The sequence below is a fragment of the Capra hircus genome, unplaced genomic scaffold (assembly GCF_001704415.2).
Source record: "Capra hircus breed San Clemente unplaced genomic scaffold, ASM170441v1, whole genome shotgun sequence".
Lineage (NCBI taxonomy): Eukaryota > Metazoa > Chordata > Mammalia > Artiodactyla > Bovidae > Capra > Capra hircus.
In genome coordinates, this window is record NW_017201244.1 from 23,270 (window position 1) to 44,538 (window position 21,269).

The 21,269-nt window shown below is 58.0% G+C and overlaps 3 protein-coding genes across 4 annotated transcripts; all 3 read right to left on the bottom strand.

Moving 5' to 3' along the window:
• Positions 1-134: 134 nt before the first annotated feature.
• Positions 135-5,927, bottom strand: FAM50A (family with sequence similarity 50 member A). Of its 2 annotated transcripts, XM_018045359.1 has the most exons (13): positions 5,716-5,923; positions 4,582-4,666; positions 4,384-4,483; positions 3,999-4,147; positions 2,301-2,377; positions 2,126-2,192; positions 1,923-1,984; positions 1,615-1,691; positions 1,283-1,337; positions 1,030-1,078; positions 867-937; positions 668-778; positions 135-556 (listed from the first exon to the last, which is right to left on the bottom strand). In XM_018045359.1, exons 1-13 carry the CDS (start codon positions 5,824-5,826, stop codon positions 548-550), a joined length of 1,023 nt encoding a protein of 340 aa, XP_017900848.1. In that variant the 5' UTR covers positions 5,827-5,923; the 3' UTR covers positions 135-547. The 2 variants fall into 2 exon arrangements, 1 of the variants encoding a protein (XP_017900848.1); XR_001917741.1 differs by lacking the exon at positions 1,030-1,078 and having other exon boundaries at positions 5,716-5,927.
• A 757-nt stretch (positions 5,928-6,684) lies between these two features.
• Positions 6,685-12,738, bottom strand: GDI1 (GDP dissociation inhibitor 1). Its single transcript, XM_018045356.1, is given in 16 exon segments — positions 6,685-7,723; positions 7,814-7,868; positions 8,010-8,154; positions 8,468-8,531; positions 8,533-8,568; positions 8,570-8,607; positions 8,610-8,640; positions 8,994-9,076; positions 9,079-9,092; positions 9,641-9,772; positions 10,038-10,236; positions 10,682-10,816; positions 10,959-11,014; positions 11,016-11,056; positions 11,222-11,329; positions 12,398-12,738. Coding segments are annotated over 16 exon segments (1,335 nt in total). The 5' UTR covers positions 12,443-12,738; the 3' UTR covers positions 6,685-7,570.
• A 432-nt stretch (positions 12,739-13,170) lies between these two features.
• Positions 13,171-21,236, bottom strand: ATP6AP1 (ATPase H+ transporting accessory protein 1). The gene is made up of 10 exons (XM_018045357.1): positions 21,068-21,236; positions 20,722-20,848; positions 17,585-17,659; positions 17,129-17,322; positions 16,568-16,608; positions 15,743-15,828; positions 15,144-15,382; positions 14,616-14,663; positions 14,298-14,529; positions 13,171-14,073 (listed from the first exon to the last, which is right to left on the bottom strand). The coding sequence occupies exons 1-10, from the start codon at positions 21,220-21,222 to the stop codon at positions 13,864-13,866; spliced, it is 1,407 nt and encodes a 468-aa protein (XP_017900846.1). The 5' UTR covers positions 21,223-21,236; the 3' UTR covers positions 13,171-13,863.
• Between the last annotated feature and the right edge of the window lie 33 nt (positions 21,237-21,269).

Sequence of the window (21,269 nt, forward strand, 5' to 3'; positions counted from 1 at the left end):
TTTCCACCCAATCTTCCACCCTCAAATCCCCGAAAAACACACTCTTTCTTGCAAAACTCCACGGATTCACATTTCCACCCAATCTCCTTCCACCCTCAAATCCCCGAAAAACACACTCTTTCTTGCAAGACACAGAAAGCAGAGATACTGTATAATTCTGTTAATCAAAACTTCCAGAATAAGCAAATCCAAACAGACAGGAAATAGACTTAGGGATATGAGGGGCTGGCTGCTAATGGACGTGAGGTCTCCTTCAGGGATGATTCACAATACTGTGAATGTACACAATATCCCTGTGTGGTGTACTTTCACACGGTCACAATGGTGAATTTCATTGTATGTGAATTTTAGCTCGATCAAAAAAAGTTTTTAGACAAAACACACATCGGGTGATCCAAGTGTCATGAAAGAAACAGGCAGGAACCAACAGCGCCAGGGCAGGGGCTGAGCAGGTCCGATCCTATCTCAGGAGCAGGGAGCCGGGTGCCCGGAGTCCTAGGGACCAGAGGAGGGGACCACAGGGAGCCGGGGCCACACTGCCACCACGTCATCGGATCTGGTGCGGGATGAGAGGACAGAGGAGGAGAGGTGAGCGGAGTGGGGCTGGGTGGGCCTCCAGCCTGCCAGCCCAGCTGGGCTTCCACCCTGCGCTGGAGGGCTTCCATACCGTGTACTTGTCCCACTTCTTCTCGGGGTCGTAGGGCTCCCAGCGGCTGGCGGGGAAGATGTGCTTGTTTTTCTCATACCAGCTCCGCAGCACCACCTTGCCTGCATGCGACTGAGGACGGGAAGAGGTCCAGATGCTATGGCTCAGGGCTGCTGGATGCCTGCCCCCTCCTCCCTGCCCTGGCAGGCTCCGAGCATACCTCATCCTTCTCCACGGTGGCGTCACTGAGCAGCCTCACATCATCGTGAACATCAAAATTGAAGAGGGGCCCTGCAGGGACAAGGGTCAAGAAGCCCCCCTCTCAGCTGCCACCCTACAACAGGGGCAAGCTCGGGGAGGAGGGCGCAGCCGGGCGCACTCACCACTTTTCCCTCTAGCCTTGGTGACGATGAAGTCGTAGAAGCTGTGGTGCTACAAGCCGAGCACAGGAAAGTGACAGTGGATGACTCATTTTGGTGTCTCACAGCTAGCTGCCTGCAAGCCCGGCTCCGACCCTGCCCACCCGAGCCAAACACCTAGAGTAGGAGGGGCCCCCTCAAATTCCCTGGGTGCACCAAAGCCTGAGACCCTCCCTACCACCCCGCCTGGGGCTGCAAGGACACAGAAGGGACTAACATGGGGTATGATTAAGTCCTCCTTGATGTACATGAGCTGCTCCACCCCTGCCGATCTGAGGAAGAAAAGATGAGGAAGCTGCTGGCCAAGGATACCAGGCACCAGTGCCAGAGGCCTGCGAGGCTAGTAGGCAGCCCAGTCTGGAAGGCACTTCCTACCCCAGCTCCCCATGGGGAGAGGGATGGAAAAAGGGGCCTGAACTCCTTTCTCAGGAGTGCAGTGCCCAGCATGCCGCAAGCAGGAGCTGCCACTTGGGGGTCCCTGGTGCCAGGCTGAGGCTGCAAAATCTGGTGCACATGCTCACATGTACTCACACCCCCACACAGCCCCACCTGAGTTCGCTGAAATCTTTGCGCAGGATCTCGAGTGCCTTCTGCAGGAATTGCTGCATCGTGTTGCCCTTCTTCATCTGTATGAACAGGCATACAAGAAACCAAGGGGTTAGGAAAGGAGGATGGAAGCCCAGAAGGGGGCCCTCGAGAAGGTGGGCACCCCGGAACACTCACTGCCCCCTTCCCTGCTCCCCCCAGGCCACTCATGCCAAAGGGTCTGTGGGCTTTGTCAGGACTGACAGTTCCTTCCCACTGGAAGGCTGGGCCCAAGAGCAAGGGAAATGGGGCCCAGGCTTCACATCGCCTACCTTGACTGTGCGCCGGTGCCCAGAGCCATCCCAGTAACTGAAAGTGATCTCAATCTCCTCACCTACAAGACAGACCTGCTGCTTGGCCTCCAGACCCCTGCCAGCTCCCTGGGGCTTAGGGCACTGCCCAGAGTAGTGTTCACAGGGAAAGCAGGCATGGCCCCTGCCCCGGGCTGCACGCCTCCCACTCCAGGAGCTCTCACTCTTAATCTTCTCCTGCTTGGCTTCCCACTCTTGCCGTAGCTCCTCCCGGAGCCGATTCTCCTCCTCCTGGAAGAAAAATGAGCAATGCGGGGAGGCCCAGGGGCTGCTCAGGGGGGCACGCGTGGGCCCCCACTTCCTGACTGAAAGCCTCTGCCAGGGTCACCCTGCCTTTACCTCCCGGTCTCGGTCAGGCAAGAAGCTTGTGTCCACATCTGGGTTCTTCCCCATTTTCCTCTTCTTTGTGGTGATCTCTGGAGCAAAAGAAAACACAAGAAGTCAACAGTATGATGGCCCTTGCCTCAGGGGGGCAACTGTATCAACTCTATCAACTGTCAGAGGAAGGATGTCATGCCACGTCACATGATCTCTGGAAAAAATCCACAGCACAGTCGTGAAAGAACAAGAGTACAGAAGGATAAGAATGTCTTCACAGGATTATGAAGATGGTTTTGACTTCACGGACCTCTCCAAAGGGTCTCCAGAGACCCTAGGGTCACTGGATCACTCTTTGAGAACCGCCAACCTAGATGAGCCCACACTCCAGGGCAAGGGTTCCAGAGCCTGGACAACTTACAAAAATTCCACACCGGGGACTTCCCTGGTGGTCCAGTGGCTATGACTCCGTGCTCCCAATGCAAAGGGCCTAGGTTCGATCTTTGGTCAAGGAACTAAGGATTCCACATGCCACAACTAAGAGTTTGCATGGCACAGCCAAGCGTTCACATGCTGCAACTACAGATCCCATAAGAAAGACCCAACACAGCCAAATAAATAAAAATAATTAAAAAAATTCTACACTGGGTACCAAAGGCCAGGCCCCCAAAACAAAATCTCCAGTGGGAGGGGAAGCACCCACAAAGCCCCAATGACACACAGTGAGGTTGAAAGCCTCCCTCTAGACCTGTGGTGTCCCAAAGGTAGCCTCTGCTACACAGATGCAGCTAACACCCAATGCAACTGACCTGCCAATGGGAATGTTTTAGATACCAAATACTTAATGTTACTAAATAGTACAAAGACTATCCCAGGGTTTCCCCCAAGAGGCTGGCAGGCTCTTTGCTCTTTCTCCTGACACCACTGGCTGCTCCCCTCAAAGATGTCCCTATGCCAACCCCTGCCTCAGCTCTACCATACGGATCCCAGACCATTAGGCTTTCTAACCATCCACCCCCTCCAGGCCTGCAGCTGCATCCTCCCTAGTCCTAAAATGTGTGCACTCCCGCTGGCTCCATTTCTGGACACACTCATCTCTCAACTCTACACACCTCCCGACTCCCCACATCTCTGGGTGCTAAATGAAATTCCCCTCACCCTGAAGGCCCAACTCAAATCATCCCCTCTCCGCTGGCCCCAGTGGGGTGCATGGTGTCCTGTGTGATTCCCACCAGGACAGAGACGGTGCCCAGTGTCTGTCTGTCTGCCTTGGTCCTAGCCCATCTGCAAGTGGGTGCTCGGCACACAGGAGCCCCATGGTGTCTTAGTTCTTGCTCACCAGCCTTCCCAAGTCTTCCCTGTTACCCCCTGTTCCCTTGGGCAAGAGCTGCTCTGTCCAATTAGCAGCCACTTAATGTCTGTGGTTGTGTCAATTTACACTGAAATTATTAACAGTTTGGTGCCCCAGTCACATGAGCCCCACACCTCCGCCAAGCAACTGCTTACCCGGTTCCCACTCAGTCTGCCACCAGAAAGCAAGCCCTCCACTCAGCTTTGCCACAGTGAAGACCTGGCTCTCTCTCTCTCCTGCCCCAACTTCTGAGGTTCAAGGCCTCAAATGTGGTTAGCAGTCAAGTTTGTTGGATGTGCTTCTTCACTTGAGACCCAGAAGCCAGGACAGAGCTCTGCCCGCTGAACGCATCCCCAGCCTGCCCTCACCTTCCCTTTCCAGCTCCTCCTCGTCCACGGCCAGCACCTCCTCCTCCTCCTCGCCTGCCTCCTCTTCTTCCTCCAGGGTGAAGGACAAGCTGGAGATCTTCCGCTTGGCCTCCTTCTTGCGCTCCTTTTCTCGCAGCTTCTCCAGCTTCCTGCCAAGGCACGGGTGGCTACCATGCACGTCCCCACCCTCAAGGCCCATTTCCCGACCCAGAGCCACCTGTGTGCTCAGTGCAGGGCAGGTCCCAGAGTCCTACCGCCCTGGGTCCCTTCAAGTTCACCAGCAGGGCTCTGATGATCAAAAGGCACCCCCACCTCCCGGCTTCCACAAGCAGGAACGGCCTCACCCGCCCCCAAACACAAGCTCCATCTGGAGGGGAGGACCCACAGCTGCAGCTCTTTCGACTGCTCCTTCTTGGCAAGTTGCTTCTCCCGCTCCTTCACCAGCGCCTCCTGCTTGGCCTTCATGTCGTTAAGGGTCACAAGACCTGCGAATTAAGGAGACAGAGGGGTGAAAGGCGGTCACCCAGAGCGAACCATGCAGTGGGCCTTGGGCCGGGAGTGGGGGCACGAATGCTTTGCGTACCCACAGTGCTGGACTTGAGCTCAGCCTCCACGGCGTCGTAGTGTGCAGAGAACTTCTTGTCAATGTTGGACTTCATTATGTTCTCCTGCCCAGGAGGCAGAGCAGTGATGATGGCCACCTGCCACCTCACAGTGGAAGTGGGGACCTGGGTTCTCATCCCAAATGAGTCCCTAGACTATGATGTGCCCTTGGGAAAGACATGGCCCCTTTGCCTGATAGAGGGTCCCATGGGGCTGTAAGAGGCTCTTTCAAGTGCCCAGGCAGCCAAGTGGGGTGGTTTCCCTGCACTGTTCTGGTCCGTCCACATGTCCTGCTCACTCAGTAGTCTGGAGCCGTGGGTCCTACCTGCCTTTGGTGTTTTTCACACCCAGCTCTTGAGCTGAAGCTCTGGAGACCCAAGGCAAGGAGTGACAAGAGGAAGCGGAGAGCAGCTGGGGGCCTAGACCCTCACTGAGCAGTGTGGCTCCCTCATGAGGCCCCCTCGCTCCAGGCCTGCCTCATCCCACTGCATACCACTGTATGGACCTCCACCTGGCCACACAGCAACAGCTGGGTTGGGGGCTTGAGTGTAAACTGAGACAGCAGTCGGGCCTCAGCATGCAGCCACTTCCCGGCTGTCGCAGGACCCAAGGCCCCCAAAGACCTAAGTAGGGTGGCCCACCACCAGCGGCCACTCACAGAAGCCCTTAGTGAACCGCTAGCACCTAGGACCCTCCTGCCTGCCTGTGTTAGTTGAAACGGGTTCAGTGGCCAGCAGAGTGGTTGGGGCCCGCCCTTCCGGAGAGCCACTGAACCTGGGCAGAGGCCTGACTCTTGGGGCTGAGGAGCCAGAGAAACAGGATGCTCTGTACCCTCAAGGGTCGCCCCAATTGCCACACATGGAACCAGTGAATATGGCTCCTTCCTGTTGCAGGCTTGTCACAATCTAGCTCGCCCCAGCCTTCTGGGCCCATTTTACAGAGGAGCAGACTGTCCCCGGCCCGCTTCCGCCCCTTGTGGGAGATTGGCGAGCAACCTTCCCACCCCAACCCGCCGCCCGCACTCCAGTCCTGCCACCCAGGGTCACGCGGGGTCCCGTGGAGTCGGGGCGGCTGTTCGAGCGCCTGCTTTGAGGGGCCCCGGCCCGGCCCGCACCTCAGCAATCCTCTGCTTCATCTGCTCCATCTGCTCGCGCTGCTTCTCCCGCTTCTTCATGAGGTGCATGGCGCGGCCCGCCTCGCTGGCGGCACCCTTGTACTGAGCCATGGCGGCGGCGACGGCGACGGCGACGACGGACTGGCTGGGGCTCCGGAGCTAAATCGGCTCTGGAGACGGCGGCTCGGTCAGCTGACGCCCGCGCCTTGACGTCAGCCACCAAGGCTCGCGCAGCCGCCTCGCCCCGTCCCGCCCCGACACGTGACCACCGGTAAACTCCCCCCCGCCGCCCCCTAGTGGCCCCGCCCCGCCGGCCCTCGGAGACTGGACGATCCCGCTCTTCCTAGCTTCCCCATCAGTTTCACAATAAGCCCTGGCCTGAGGCTGGGTCCCCAGTCTTACTTCCTTCTGTTGACCCCAAGGCTGCCCCCACCCCAGACCCTTCACTTCTTCAGTGTTGATCTCAGTCTAAGGGTAGATCCCCTCAGTCCCCTTGCTGCCTCCCTGCCTAAAGCCCCTCTGGTTACTTCTGCATCCTTGATTTTGACTCCCCTCCCGGGACTGGCCCCAGTCCTGTTTCCCCAGGCCACAAGACTGGGCCTGAGTCCCCTCTGCCTCCTCCTCCTCCTCCTTCTTGGCCTGAAGGCAGGGGCCCTGTGCCTCTGCTTCCACCACCTCACCCCCCACCCCAGGCCGGACCCCTGTCTCCCATTTCCCTCACATTGACCCCCAAGGGTTGGAGTCCTGATGTCAGTACTAGCTCAATGTGTGGCCTTGGGCAGGGTGATGTGACCTGCTCCCTTCAGTTCAGGAGCTCTGCAGTTCCCTGATGAAGTCACCTTTTATAGCCATCGGGAACAAAGCTAAACGACATGCAGTCCCAAGCCTGTGTAAGAGAGCAGGGCAGCCCAGGGAGCCAAGGCCCTGGCCTGAAAACAGCTTTGAGAAGAAAAAACTTAAGATCTAGGCTCAGATTTCAACACAGGTTTATTGGGAGAGTTTGTTTTCTGTGAAATACACTAGAGGATGGGGAAAGGGACACATTCACTTTGCAAGATTAGGATTTCCCACCACTAATGGTAAGGAATAGGGCGGGCAGGGCACAGGGGATTTGGATCCATTTTCCCACCTCCTTCTGCTTTGTTCACACATCATCTCTCTCTCAGCCAGTACCAGCGGACACAAAGACAAGAAACAAAAACAAGATCAACCTCCAACAGGGCCACACCCAAGCCCTCTCCCTTCCCAAGCTGCGCCAGGGGTTGCCAGGGTCAGGCGGGCCCGGCCAGGGTAGCTGTTCCACAGCCCCAGGGCACACTGCAAGGCTGCGGACAGGGCTCCTTTCTCACACAAGGTGGGCCAAAGTTAATAAATTAGAATAAATTATGGGGGTGGACTAGGGAAAGGAATGTGACTTTGTGCTGGGAGGGCCCCTTCTTTCCAACACACTAGAGTGGGTGGGGGGAGGCAGGGGGCATCTCCAAAGGCCACTACAGTAGGAGTAAGAGTAACGGGGCAGAAGTCAGCTTTCCTCCACGTTCTTCCCAAACAGAGCAGAAGAATTAGGGGTGGGGAGAAGATACACACACAAGGAGAGGAACCCCCTTTTCCCAGGATAAGGAAGGGCCAAGAAGGAGGATACTAACCAACCACCCTCCCCCCCCCCATCTCCCAAACCATCACTAAGGTTAAGGATTTGGTCAGTGAATCAATGACGTGGGTGACAGGAATGCGGTAAGGAAAGCAGAAGATGTTGGAAACAGGGACGCCCAGCCACACCCGTCTCCCCAGCCTTCAGGGAGAACAGACTCAGGTTGGGGGAGAGGGCACCAGGGGCTGGGCTAGGGGTCAGCCATCACTGGTCAGCTTCCCCAAAGACATCATTCTGTTTGCGCTTCATGTTCTCAAAGTCAAAGGCGGAGCCTGCCATGCGCTTGTAGATGTCTTTGATGTCGTTGCAGGTTGTCTCAAAGTGTGTGGTGGCGTCGTAGGAGCAGGAACAGAACACCTGGAAACAGCCAGCGCCCAGGGCCCAAGGTGAGCAGGGCAGGGGCCCTGGGCCGGCAGCCAGGAGTCGGGGCCGGGACAGGCTGCTTACCTGGCTCTCGGAACCATCATCGATGGGCTCGTACAAGTCACTGATGGCCACAAACCTGAGGGAGAGAGGGAGGGACTGAAAACAGGTCTCAGGATCAGCCTTGCCCTCCCTGATGTCTGCCCTCCCTGATGTCCGCCGTCCGGCTCCCTGGCTCCCTTCCTCCCTCAGGCTCCAGCCCCAGCCCCCCAGCCCTCACTTCTGGTCAATGGGCTCCAGCAGCTCCAGGGCCGGCTCAACCTCCTTTTCGGGATCTGTGGTCTCCACTGTGGTGCTGGCGATGGCAATGTACTTGCCCTGCGCGGCCACATTGTGTGCATAGGAGATCATGCACACGTAGATGTCTGCCCACAAGAAAAGCTCCATTAGCAGGGGCACGTGGGGGGCTTTCTGGGGGGCCAAGCTCAACACAGGCCCTCCTGCCCCTCCCCAGCCCTGCAGAGCTGGCCACATCCCAGAAGCCGCCCTCGTGGAAAGGAAGCATCCCTCCCTAGGGCCTCAAGGCATGGGACCGTGATGTGGATCCCTGCTCTTCCATGGAGGGATCGAGCCAGAGAGCCAGTCCCCGCGCTGGGCAGGGGGCGGGGAGGGGCAGCGAGACAGGGCTACCCCGAAGAAGAGAACACACTGGAGGAAGTTGTGTGGGGCTTGGCCTACCTGACTTCCTGTTGACCTGGTTCTGGGGGATGATGATTTGGCAGGAGTTGGCATCATTGGTGTTTCTTGATCGGGTGGCTGAGGATGCAGATGATACGGATAAACCTGGCCGGCCTTCCGCACGCGGTCAGGAACATAGCTGGGTCACAGATCAGCTGCTTGCAGCGGGCCACCTGTGAAAGCACCAAGAGGCGTTGGCCCTATCCGACCCCCCCTCAATGTCTGAAGGCCAGGACGCCCAGGGAGGGCTGGCAGCTCTGGCAGACGGGCCACTCCCCAGAGCTGTCACCATCACCCCTCCCACAGCGTACATTCTCCTCCCGCACCTCGGGAAGGTGGGCCCTCATCCACAGCTGTCTGCTGACAGCAGTGACTACCGTCTTCCTCTGGAGCCCCGGTCCCTGGGCTGAGGCGCCCGGCCCAAGCTGTAGGAGCCCCAGCAGAGCTAGGGTGACCAGGAAGAGTGTCTCAAAGGATGGGCTGAGCCCAGCCCAGACCAGTGTGCCTGTGCAGCAGGAAGGCTCACCTCGCCTTCGGACTTCACGCCCACCACCTTGCCATTCTCCATGATGATGTCGTCCACCGGTTTGTTCAGCATGTACGTGCCCCATAGATGGCACTCAATCTACAGTGGGGAGAGAGGAACCATGAGAGTGCCTCCTGGGAGACATGGGGACCAGCACTACTGCACGCCCTGCCCCCAGCAGTGCAGGGCATGGAGAAGGTGGCCTCAGGCAGGCAGAGCTCAGGAGACCTGGGGCTCTTCCAAGCTTTGTTGCTGCCAGGACCTCAAGACTGAACCTGGAGGGGTCCCTCCTCTCTAGACTTAATGCCAGAAATTTCCAGCTAAGGGCTAGTATGAGGGGCAGCTCCTCAGGGAAACATCCCAGGGAACAGAATGAATGGCTCTGACGAATCTGACTGGAGGTTTCAAGGCCACAGGCCCAGTCCTCGTGCCATCTGACTCCAGCCAGGAGCCAAGCGAGCCCTATCTGTGATCCTTCATCTCCGCACTACAATGCCCCACTGGGCTGCTATCACCCGAGGATGGTGGGAAGTAAACTAAGCCCACAGTGAGAAAGTAACAAAACACAGTGGAGATGCCCAAGGGGGCCCTTTCCATTGTTGGCCTCAGCCTTCTCCACTGCCAATCGACAGAAGCCACGCCCTCACCTTGCAAAGCCTTGGGGCAGCTCGCCAAGGCCATAGAGTGGGTACAGATACGGGCTCTTTCCATACCGAGCCAGGGATTCGCTGTACAACTTGATGCGGTTGATGGTCTCGAGACATGGCTGGTCCAGGTAGCTGGGGAAATAGGGTCAGAAGAGGCTCCAAGAGCAGAAGGCCCAGTGCACCCCCACCCTGGCATCAGGCCAGCCTTCCCACCCTTGCAGGCCTGGGAAAGACCATTGGTCAAACACAAGGAAGGGACAGAAAAGGCGACAGGTGAGTGAGCCAGAGCTGAGTATGGGAGGTAGGCAGGGTGAGCCAAGGGAGCAGCAGGCAGGAGCGGGGGAGGGCAGGGTGTGGGCCGGCTGAAGGGTCATCTGCCATGCCAGTTTCCCCTCACTCATCAGTGCGGTAGAGCGCTAGGGCATGGCCAGTGAAGTCAATGACATCCTGCCCCAAGTCGAACTTCCGGTAGACGTCACGCATGCTGGTGTTCTGGGGGTCGACGCCCTCAAAGGTCTTGGGGTCGTTCTCATCAAAGTTTGCCACGAACACCAGGAACTTGCGGAAGCGCCGTTTCTCAAACATGCCCATCAGGTCTGTGAGGGCCACATGCAAAGCACCACTGAGGTGCGGGCCGTGACCCTCTCCACCTGCCAGGCAGGCAGAGCAAGCCGGTGCCCTAACTCCCAGCAGAGTTCTCTTGCCGACCACTGTGTGATTTTCAATTAACCCTCTGTGCTCATTGGCCCTGTTTTCTCAACTACACCAAGAGTGGGTCTGGCTGGACAGCCTCTGAGGGCATTCCCAGCTCTGACACTTGGGGATGTTTCACTGATCAGGTGAAGCCTCTGTCCAGGACACCGTATTCCCTTCGCACTTGAACTCCTCTCCTGGCAACCAGTGGGTGCACACAGGGGGATGATAGAGCAAGGGGCTTTTGTACTGCACAAAAAACATGACCTGCAGCAAGGGCCACCCTGCTCTTGATAGCTGTCTCCCTTCCCCCACCCCGATTCCCTGGCTCATGGGACCCACACTCACTGGAAGCCAAGGCTTCAGTCTCCGTAGATGGTACTTTGTAGATCTTGCCCCCCTTGTAGACAAAGCTGCCCTCCACCACCTTGAAGTCCAAGTAGCGTGTCACCTCTGTATATAGCAGCATCTTCACAAGCTGCCCTGCAGGGTGGTATGGGAAAGGCAACACAGTCAGCATGGCTCCCTTCACAAGCTGGTCTGTCTGACCCTGGTCTGCAGTCTGACCCTTCTCTGCTCTTCCCAATCACCCAGCCCCCCACAATACCTCCTTCGTCTCCCTCACCATTGGCCATGAGGAATTTGGGGATCAAGTCAACGTTCCAGTCTCGGCCCCGGCCATTGTCTCAGGGGCCCCTCCAGCAACTGAAAACGCTTATACAGCTGCAGGCAGCAGAAGGGAAAAGAGAGACAGAAAGATGCATCTCAAGGAACCCCCTCCCACTCCCGCCCCTGCCCCCCCCCACCCAGAAAACCTGGGGAGCTGCTTCATTCAGCACCCCATGCAAGAGGTTAACGAGGGACAGGCCTGGGCCCAGAGCAGCCTACCTCCTCCAGGGGTGTGATGGAGGAGCTCTCACCCCCATAGTAGGGGTTCCGGTCCATGTGCAGCACCTTCTTCCCGTTCACAGACATGATACCCGACAGGATACATTCCTGAGTGAGGGGCAATGTTCACTGCACTCCCATCTGCCCACATTCCCATCAGCAGCCCTGACCATGTTCCCCACTCCAGCCCTGAGGGGAGAGTCAACCTGAAGGGCCTCTGCCTCAACACACAGCTCCTTGCACCTGTGGCTGGTCGCTCTGCCTGAAATTTGGGGGGGGGACACCTTCATTTGACCATGGTTTCCTTTTAAAACCTTGCTGGGCAAAAAGGTGAACAAGGAAGAGGGTATCCAGCAGACACATGGATGGTCTTCAAGCAACCAAGATGCCAAGAAAATCACCTATCGACGTAGAACCCCACAAAAAGGCAAATAAAACACAGGGATCGCCTAGCTGGACAAGCAAAGGACCCGAAAAGGAAGTAAAGGCTTAGCATGGTGCTGAAATCCCAGGCCCCACCCTGGGCCGCTTTCCTCAAAGAGGAACCCCTGACCCTGAGCTTTCCCAGTCACAGTAGGGGTTTCCACACCCGACTGTGGGGGAGGCGTCTCTCAGGGCAGCAGTCCAACAGGGTTCGGGGGAGGGCAAACAACCTCACCAGTCACTGTCACCAGCCCAAGGACAAAGGCTGCAAATGCGCCTCAGCCCCGAGGTCTCCATGGGAAACCGGGGTGGGGTAGCGGGAATGTGGTCACGGTCCCCACCACGGCTCCTTCTGGAACATTCCCTGGGTCCTCGGGCCCTCTAAGAACCTGGGAAGGCAGGATGAAAGCCCACCCTGGGAAGTCCCCCCGCCCCGATCTGACTGGAGGTCCCTGTACCACGACATCCCCGTCAGAATGAGCGCAAAATGAGAAGGGATGTTAAGTTGGTCCTGGGTAGGGGCTGGGGGTCGGGCCCGGGGAATCGGTCAAGAGAGACAGCCAGAAAAGGGGCCGCTTCTTGGCAGACCGGCCATGACAGGGATGGAGGCCGCATCACGGTGGTTGGAGACGGGGCTATCTTTTCGGGGACCGAACAGCGCCGCGCAGGCACTGATGGGAGGATGGGGCCGGGGGCTGCAGCATCCCAGGGAGGAGGACAGGCGGCGCCCTGGACACCGGAGGCCGCACTTACGGTGAGTCCGGTTCCCAGCACGATCACGTCGTATTCCTCGTCCATGGTCAGGCCTCGGTGTCAGCGCCCGTCGGCTCCTCCTCCTCCGCCACAGCCGCCGCCGCCGCCGCCGCCGCCGCCGCCGCCGCCGCCGCCGCCGCAGTGGACCAAAGATGGCGGCTCAAACCGTGCCGCTCAACCCCTCCGCCACGTCAAAGAGTCCCGGCCCCTCCCCTCCGCCGCCGCGCCGACCGGGGGCCCCTGCTGTCCCCGCTTGCCTCCCGGGGAGGGTTGCTGGGGCCCGGGCTCTAGCACTCGCGCCACTCGGCGGGCCGCGCCGCTTTGCCGAGGGCCTAGAAAAGAGGGCGGTGAGGCGGGCGGGGCGGGGCGGGGCGGGGCGGGGCGGGGCGGCGCGGCCTGGCAGACGGTGCTGAGGTCCGCCAGGGATCCGTGCGCAGGAGCCGCGCGCGCCCCGCCCCGGGAAGCTCGGCGCGGCCCCGCCGGCTGGGCGCGCGCTGCTGCAGCAGCCCGAGGCGGGCCCCTAGGGACGTGGGGGCGACTATTGTCGTGGCCGTCTCCCCCGCCTCCCTCTCCCGGGCGCTGACGGCCCCCGCCCTCCCCTAGTCGCTGAGGCGGGGGCCGGGGAAACCCAGCTAGCGAACAACCCTCTCGGCCTCCGCTTGGTCCTTGGAAAAGCAGCTTCCATCCCTCCATCCTCGGGCCTCCTCTCTCGGCCGTCAGCCAAGTGCATCCTCCCTTCCTTGTGCCCAGCGCAGAAATGAGTGACAAGAAGCCCAAGCATGGCGACCCGTCTTTATTTTATTCGGAAGGAAACCACGAGCACCCCGGGGCTCCTGCCAGGTACTCCCGACAGGAACAGATCCCAAACCCCGTGATCACACCCATCCCACCTGCCATGTAGATCCCTTCCTTCTTAGGCCAAAGGAATAAACCCCAGTGTACGTCTTATTGTTAGCACATCACCAAAAAATAAAATAATAACGCCAGCTAAGCGGGACAGACAAATAGTACTTCCACACTGCCCCCCAAACTCAGGGAATGGAACAGCTCCTGGCTGCTACAAGGAACCCCATAGAGCCTGGGAAAGGGAGGACTGGCTACACAAAAGCACTATCAACAGCAAGCAGCGAAGGTGGAGAAATCAGAATAAATAAGGAGAAGGGGGGGTGGATTTTGTAGAACTAATGGCCCCTACCTTTATAATGATCAAGCCTGGGAGATCTGTCTACTGTCTATGCAGAAATATATACACCTTGTGGAGAGAGATGTGGTGGGGAGTGGGCAGCGTAGGGAAGACCCTCAGCAGGCTGAACAGGTAGCCTGACAAGCTAGGGGGAGCCAGGGAGTCGTGCAATGGCAGAAGAGGGAGAAGCCTTCCTGCCCAGTGGGCCTCTGATGGGAAGGTGACAACCTGGACCCCAGGCACGCCCTCAATCCCCCCATCCCCCGCCCCTACAGGTGTGGAATCACACAATCTGGGTCAAAGTGATGGTGGGGCCCTTGTGGTCGTCGAAGCGGTCCATTGTCTTGAGGCTGAGGATCATGTGCAGGCCGTAGGTGAAGATGAACAGCATGAACAAGGAGGTGAGCAACCCCATCCAGATACCAGGGGAGAAGAAGCCTGCACAGTCGCTAGCATAGGAGAACTGCTCGCCTGTCACATTGAAGGCCTGGATCTGAGGGACAGAAAGCACTGAGTGGCCCCACCCAGAGAAGCCCAGTAAGGGCTGGGGGTTCCCCAGCTGGTGGGAAGAGAGCAGCAAGGGGACGGGACTCCCCTACATTCCCAGGCCCAAACCTGAAAGGACCCAGAGACCCTTCGCAGGCCTCTGCTCCCCTCGAACCCCTCCTCCAGCCACGGCTTCCCCTCTATCAGGCACAGTCCCTCCTCCCTTCCTACCTGGAAGTCCCGAAAAGTCATCTGCCAAAGAGAGGGCTGTGTGTCAGGCACAAGGAGGTTGCCATCCTCGTTTTCACTGCTGACATGCTCGCAGTGGAAGGAATAAATGCTGGGCCCCGTGACCTGGGAGGCATTGAAGTAGGCGACGGAACCGTTGCTATGGATTTCCAGGTTCTCCAAGGTAAACCAGTACCGGGCAGATACCCGGTAGAAGCGGTTAGCCAGAGTGAACCTGGGGGGTAGCATCGTGGAGGGAGGTCAGGCAGCTGGAAAGGCTGGAGCCACAGCAGCCCACCCGCCCCTGCCTCTCAGACTCACTTGAACGTCACCATGGTCCCAAAGAGTGAGTCATAGGTCAGCACCAGCCTGCGGAGGAAGAGGGGTTTTCAGACTCTGGAATGGCCTTGAAAACATTTCCGAGCAAGGCCCTTAGGTCTCCTTCTACCTGAGCTGTACCAGATCCTCCTGCAGAGCCACCTAAAGAACCAGCACCCTAGCTTGACAGATAGGAGGCCTGAGGCCCCATCCCTTTCCAAGTCAGGAACCAGGTAGCACACAGGTACCCCACCTCCAGCAGAGGGCTCCTTCCTCTGGGTTCCCTGAACCCCCAGACTCCCTCTTGGAGTTGCTTAAAGTGCTCAGGCTGGGCCATGAGGCTGCCCAAGAGGGTGGCACCAGGATCCAGGGTGATTAGGAACTGTTAACAACCAAGGCCCCAGCTAAGGGATGAGAAGGCATGAACAGGCAGAGCTCTGAGCAGCGGCCCCACCCTACACCACCACCTGCGTCCTCACGCTGAACGCCCCTAAACAAAGACCCAGTCAGGGGCACGCACTTTGCCCTCACCTGGCAATGGAGTCGTTCCAGGAGGAGCCAGTCAGGTTGAGGTCCTGGACCCCAAAGGTGCGGGAGGTCAAGTCCTCCCAGTGCTCCCTGTATGCCACCGAGAAGTTTTGGGCCCAGAAGAGGATCCGCGGGGCAGTGTCATTGTAACTCACGGGGGCATTGATTGCAGGTGGCGCCACCGTTCTCTGCAACAGCTGGCGACCCAGCCCCCCAGTCACCATGGCTACATCGCGGGCCACCTGCAGACAAGAGCCCACAAAACCTTCTCTCAACAGCCCTGGGGGCGAGCCCTGAACCAGATAGCCTTCCTCTCCCCACTGGGCACCATCTCCGGTCCCATCAGTGATGCTCATATGCAAAAGCTTCCTCTGAGCAGCTTTCCCCTAAGCTTCTGACATTGCTAATCTTTGCAACTTCGGAACACTTGGACTTCATGTCCGAAGACGCCAGCCCATAAGGCTGATGGGACGAGATGGACAGTGGTCGCTTGACTTCATGGCTCATCCATGACCCCCACCCCTACACCTGCCCAGAGGAGGAACCAGCCCCCCTCCAGGCTCCCCGACCACACTCCTGGAGCCCTGGGCATGGGCACATACCCTAGAAGGGCGGACCGCCGTGAGGGCCGCTGTGTAGGGGATGTCTTCTGACTTGAGTGTGCTCAGCACCTGCCCAATGACCTCATCTGAGGGGCCAGGGGGAGAACAGAGATGCAGGTCAGAGGCAGCCCCTCGCAGCCACTGTACCCAGCAGAAGCCAGGAGACGCAGGCTGTGCCGTTCTTTGCCCTCTTGGGCGCCTTCTCTGGATGGTGCTCTGTAAGATCACCTTGTGGAGGCGGGCACCCCTAGACTTCTCCACTGTGAAGCTCTTCCCACCCTAGCAACCAGCAAGTCCCCAGGTGGGACACCGAGCCCCTCCAAGAGCCAGCTCCCATCAACCCCCAGTAGTGTTTTCTGTTTCAGTAGCCACTTCTCATCATCCCACCCACTTCCGGCCTCCCCTGGGATACCATGGCCCCAGTCACCGCCTCCCCCACGTGGACAGAGAAAAGACAGACAGCTACCGAAAACGCCAAATCCACCATGGCAAGTTTCTGGTGACCTTTCTGGGAGGAAGAACTGTCCTCTCTAGCGCAAGGGAGACAAGTTCTCAGAACAGGTGTTTGAAACAGTGCTGGCGTGTTAAACCCCCAGACCCTAGGGTGCAGGCTGCCTGGGTGGAAGCTGGCTCCAGGCTGTGCAGAGGAGGCCCCTGGGCATCCAACGCTTAGGCCAAGGCCTAGGGACCTTGCCCAGTTGCCAGGAGCTCGGAGAAGCAGCCAGGACCCCTGGGAATGCCGAGGGGCTGAGGAACCCGGGCCAGCTCCACATGGCCAAGGGCTGGATAAAGATGGAACCATGCACCTTCCCCGACCCCACTCACCATTGCCCATGAGGACTTCCTTCGGTGCCATCAGACCCGAGCTAGGAAAGAGACAGCAAGTTCAAGCTGCCCAAATCCTGATGGCTCTCTGCCACCCATTGGGCTGCCTCCTGAAGCCCCTCCAGGCCCTGTCATTCCCTGGTATAGCCCCGCCACCTAGCACACTCGAGCTGGGCCTCCAAGAGCCGTACTCACCACCATCAGTCCCCCTTCCTGGGACCTCTGCTCACCTTGTGGCCCTGCCTGGAATCCCCTGCTCCTTCTCCCCCAGCTCCGGAGTCCCGGTCACGTCCCTGCCACCTCTCCATGAACAGTCCCTGCTAGGCAGGCTGGTTCCCCGCTAGCAAGGCCCACTCCTGGCTCATCTCAGGAGGCCCGAGAGGCCTAGCTCGATGCAGGGCACTGACTCCTGAGTCCCAACCCGGCTGGAGGGCCTTCCTCCCTCTTCTGGCCAGACAGACGCCTTCTGGGAGGGCCTCAGGGTGCTAAATGGAGGACGGCGCGGCTGGATGGAGCTGTGACCCCAGAGCTTGGGCCCTGAGGCTAGAGGCCCAGCCGTACCTGGCTGTGTAGGGCAGGTGGATGAGCAGCAAGGCTGGGATGCTGGCGTTGAGCTTCAGTTCCTGGAGAGTGGCCAAGTCCACATGCAGGGGGCTGGCCCTGAGCTTCTCCTGCAGGTAAGTGGTCAGAGTGCTGATCGCATACCAGTCAACGGCAGGAAGCACCAGAGAGGAGGGGGCCAAGTCCAGGGCATTCTGGGAACAGGGGGAAGACAGGCAGATGAGTTAGCAAGGGGCCACGGGACCAGGGCCAGCCACCCAGACCTCGGTGGCAAGCCATACCTACACTGGGTCTCACTCCAGGTAAGAAACAAAACACACCACACCCCTGGCCCTGACACTCGGCCTTTCCCCATCGAGCCAACGTCTCTGGTTCCTGAGGGGACAGTTCCTATTATGCTGATGGAGAGGGGCACGGGGTGGCCTCCAGGGTCACCGGCTGGGTGTGGACTCTTACCTCCAGGTTAGAAAAGGCGCTGTCTTGCTTGTTTCCAAACACGCCACCATAGGCTGTGAAGTCCTCAATGCTCAGCTAGTAGAAAGGAGGGAAACAGCCTCAGAAGGTTGGACAGACACGGGGCCAGGGCAGGGGGCAGACACTGGCCCTGGGTATTTTTGCAGGGCCAGCAACATCTCATTTAGAAGCAGGTTTGATCTGGAGCATGAGGATGCATTTTAGGGGTGGGGGCGTGGAAGGTTCTCTTTCTTTCTGCCAGCAACCCTCTCAGCAGGGCGAGAAGACAAGGAAGGTAGTCACAGGGTTAGGAGAAGATGTGTGGGCAGCTGACTCATGATAATCTCAGGAGTAAGAGTCAGCGGCCTGCCTGGAGATAAGAGGAACTATGGACAGAAGAGGGAAGCTGCGGGGAGGGGGCTGGGAGCAGCCAAGAACACTGATTGCGTGCCCCTGGGGTGGAAGTCCCAGAAAAAGAGAACCTACATGCCAGCTGCAACAGCTGGAGCCACCTTTGTCCAGTCTGCACAGGACCCTTTGCAAAGGAGGGTGAGAAATCCCCCCTCCCTACCCCGGTTTTGGTGGAAGGGGAAAGAGGTGAAGATCTCAGAACACACTGGACTGACCACGGAAGGCTTCTGAGCACTCTGGACCACAATCACCCTGAGGGATGTCCTTCCACTTCCGCCCTCTGCTCCAACTCCCAGCTTCCTCTGGCTTTTCCCAGGGAGGCCTAGAAGTGATCTTAATCAGCTTCCCTGATGTTGTGTTTAGTATACACACCTGCCCAGCCTCCTTGCCCTTCTGGGCAGGAATCCTGAGCCTCTCTGGTGCCGAGACTATTATTCTGAAAGCCTGTGTGCACTCCCTGTTCAAAATCTCCCAAGGTTTCCTGCCACATTTTAGAATTGCGACCAACCCCTTTCCCCCTCATCTCCGGGCTCCTCAACTGACCATTTCCTACGCCTTTCTCTCACTCACTGTATCCAGCCACACCAGCTCTTCCACAGGCTCACCAGGAATACTCCTCGTCCAGGCCCTTTGAACCTGCTGTTACCTCTGCCCGGAATGCACACCTTCCTCCCCCAGCCACATGGCTCCATCTCTTCCTCCGCTTAGATCTCTGCTTCAATACCACCTCCTCAGCGAGCACTTGCCTGCTCTCTCTTTATCTTACCCAGCATTGCCAGTCACTCTGTCCCCGAGTCTGCTTCCTTCTTATCTAAGGACTACAGTGCTTACATTATGTCATACCAACTTAGCATTTAAGTAAACCTCTCACCCTCGCAAGAGTGTTAACTTCTTTGGAATAGGGGCTTGGGTGATTCTGCTCATTGCTATGTCCCCAGCACTTAATCAATATCTGGCACAGAGTAGGTAGTCTATATTTGACAAATGAATGAATGAATGAATGAATGAATGCCATCAGATGGGGGTTGGGGGTGGGCGCCAGCCAGATTTTTTACATGGACTATCAGAATTGCTCCTCACCGCCCTCTGATGTCAGTGGTGTCTTTTTACAGATGTGGAAACTGGTATTTGCAGAGTATTTCACATGTCCAAAGGCCAGTAAGCAGTAGAACTAGAACTGAGTTCCAGTCTGACTACATTATTCACCACCTCCTGGAAGGACTACAGGCCAGCACAGCTATCAACCCCTGCCCACAGAGCAAGACCACAAAGGGAATGAGCCAAACAGGCCACCAATGAGGAATATAGACAAGCAGAAGCTCAATAATCTCGCAAACATTAATCCTAGAATTAGGATTAATTAATTAATTAAACTGCCCTAGAATCTTCTTGTGGTCTGCATACCTGCTTTAGGGGCAGAAATGCCCAGATGGGAGGGTAAACAGTGTGTTGGGTATGAGCACAAAATCACAGTGGGGGAAGGGTGTCCAACAGACTCAGGCTGGAATAATCTGGGGCTTGCACAAGCCATGGAACTTCAGCTGATCCTACAACCCTCAGCTCCTTAGGCAGTAAAACCAAGATAATGACATCACCTCAGCTAGTATGAATGAAGCACTCAGTAAGCGATCGATCATTCTTCCATTCTCTGTCTTACAATCATTATAGTCAGAATCACAACTCTGCCACCCATTAGCTATGTGACCTTGGGCAAGTTACTTGCCATCCTTGGACTTCTCATCTGTAAACAGGGTTCATCATCCCTGCCATGTAGTGAGTCAGGTAAGGGTTTGGCACTCAATCAGCATCTGGCCTCTGACCCCTTATTTCCCCCAATCAAGTGGGTGCCATTTCTGGGCCCTCACCATTCCCGTGCTCAGCAGAGTGGCTCAGTGGAAGCGTGTTGTGCCAATAACCCAAAGGTAAAGTGAAGTGAAGTGGCTTCCCAGGTGGCTCAGTCGTGTCCGATTCTTTGTGACCCCGTGGACTGTAGCCCAACAGACTCCTCCATCCATGGGATTCTCCAGGCAAGAATACTGGAGTGGGTTGCCATTTCCTTCTCCAGGGGATCTTCCTGACCCAGGGATCGAACCCAGGTCCCCCGCATTGCGGGCAGATGCTTTAACCTCTGAGCCACCAGGGAAGCCCAAACCCAGAGGTAGACGGATGGAAGGTAGACGGATCCTCTGCTAGCTGTTTGGCTTCCCAGGTGGCGCTAGTGTTTAAAAAAAAAAAAAAACCCGCCTGCCAATCCAGGAGAGGTAAAGAGATGTGGGTTCAATCCCTGAGTGGGGAAGATCCTTGGAGGAAGGCATGGCAACCCACTCCACTGTTCTTGACTAGGGGCATCCCTGGTGGTTCAGACTGTAAAGAATTTGCCTGCCGATGCAGGAGACCCAGGTTTGATCCCCGGGTTTGGAAGATCCCCTGGAGGAGGGCATGGCAACCCACTCCAGTATTCTCACCTAGAGAATCCCATGGACAAAGGAGCCTGGCGGGCTATTAGCCCATAGAGTCGCAAAGGGTCAGACACAACTGAAGCGACTTAGCAGGCACGCACCATTCCCACTGAACATTCTCCCACAGGCCTTCCCAAGGAAGGAACCACACCTCCCTGCAGTTTGGACAAGGTCACTGCAGCTTCCCTCAGGGAATGGGCCTCAGTGTCCTGGGGGAGAGGGGGGCTGTCTCCTGAATGACGAAGGGAGAAAGGGTTGGGGGAGGCGCACCTTGTCCTGCAGGAACAGCAGCACATTTCGGGGGCCCAGCTCCAGGGCGGGGTCTAAGTAGGTGGAGAGCTGCATGTCGCTGGTGATATGGCCCTCGTGGGTGTCGGCCGCAGGAGCCCACAGGCCTCTGGCAGGGGATAGAGAGGTGCTGTCAAGCGGGGGCTTGAGATCCGAAGCCCGTGGGCTCCCAGCTTGATGCCTGGGGCCGAGAGCCAGCGCCCTTGCTACAGGCCGCCGAACAAGGGACAGCGCCCCTGGACCTCGCCGCCCCCCGCCAAGGACAGCTCCGGAGTCGAGCGAGGGCCCCTCAACAGCCACGGCGCGCAGCGCAGCCCACCCCGCTCACCGGTCACTCGACCACAGCACCAGCGGCACCTGCTGCTCCGACGTCGCCGCTGCCGCCGCCATCACCAGCATCAGCGGCAGCCATGGCATCCGGCAGAGCGCTGGAGCCCGCCGCGTCCCCGCCCGCAACCGAGCCGCCGCGGTCGCCGCCATCATAACCTCTCGGCCTCCACTGCCCGGACCCACCGCCGCCGCCGCGGATC

Coding starts and splice junctions, on each gene's coding strand:
- FAM50A (XM_018045359.1), bottom strand. CDS start 5,826: ATGGCTCAGTACAAGGGTGCCGCCAGCGAGGCGGGCCGCGCCATGCAC. Junction 2,378..3,998: donor GGAGGAGCTGGAAAGGGAAG/GTGAGGGCAGGC, acceptor CTTTTGCTCCAG/AGATCACCACAAAGAAGAGG. Junction 1,985..2,125: donor CAAGCAGGAGAAGATTAAGA/GTGAGAGCTCCT, acceptor TCTGTCTTGTAG/GTGAGGAGATTGAGATCACT.
- ATP6AP1 (XM_018045357.1), bottom strand. CDS start 21,222: ATGATGGCGGCGACCGCGGCGGCTCGGTTGCGGGCGGGGACGCGGCGG. Junction 14,530..14,615: donor GGGACCATGGTGACGTTCAA/GTGAGTCTGAGA, acceptor GCTACCCCCCAG/GTTCACTCTGGCTAACCGCT. Junction 14,074..14,297: donor TGACTTTTCGGGACTTCCAG/GTAGGAAGGGAG, acceptor TCTGTCCCTCAG/ATCCAGGCCTTCAATGTGAC.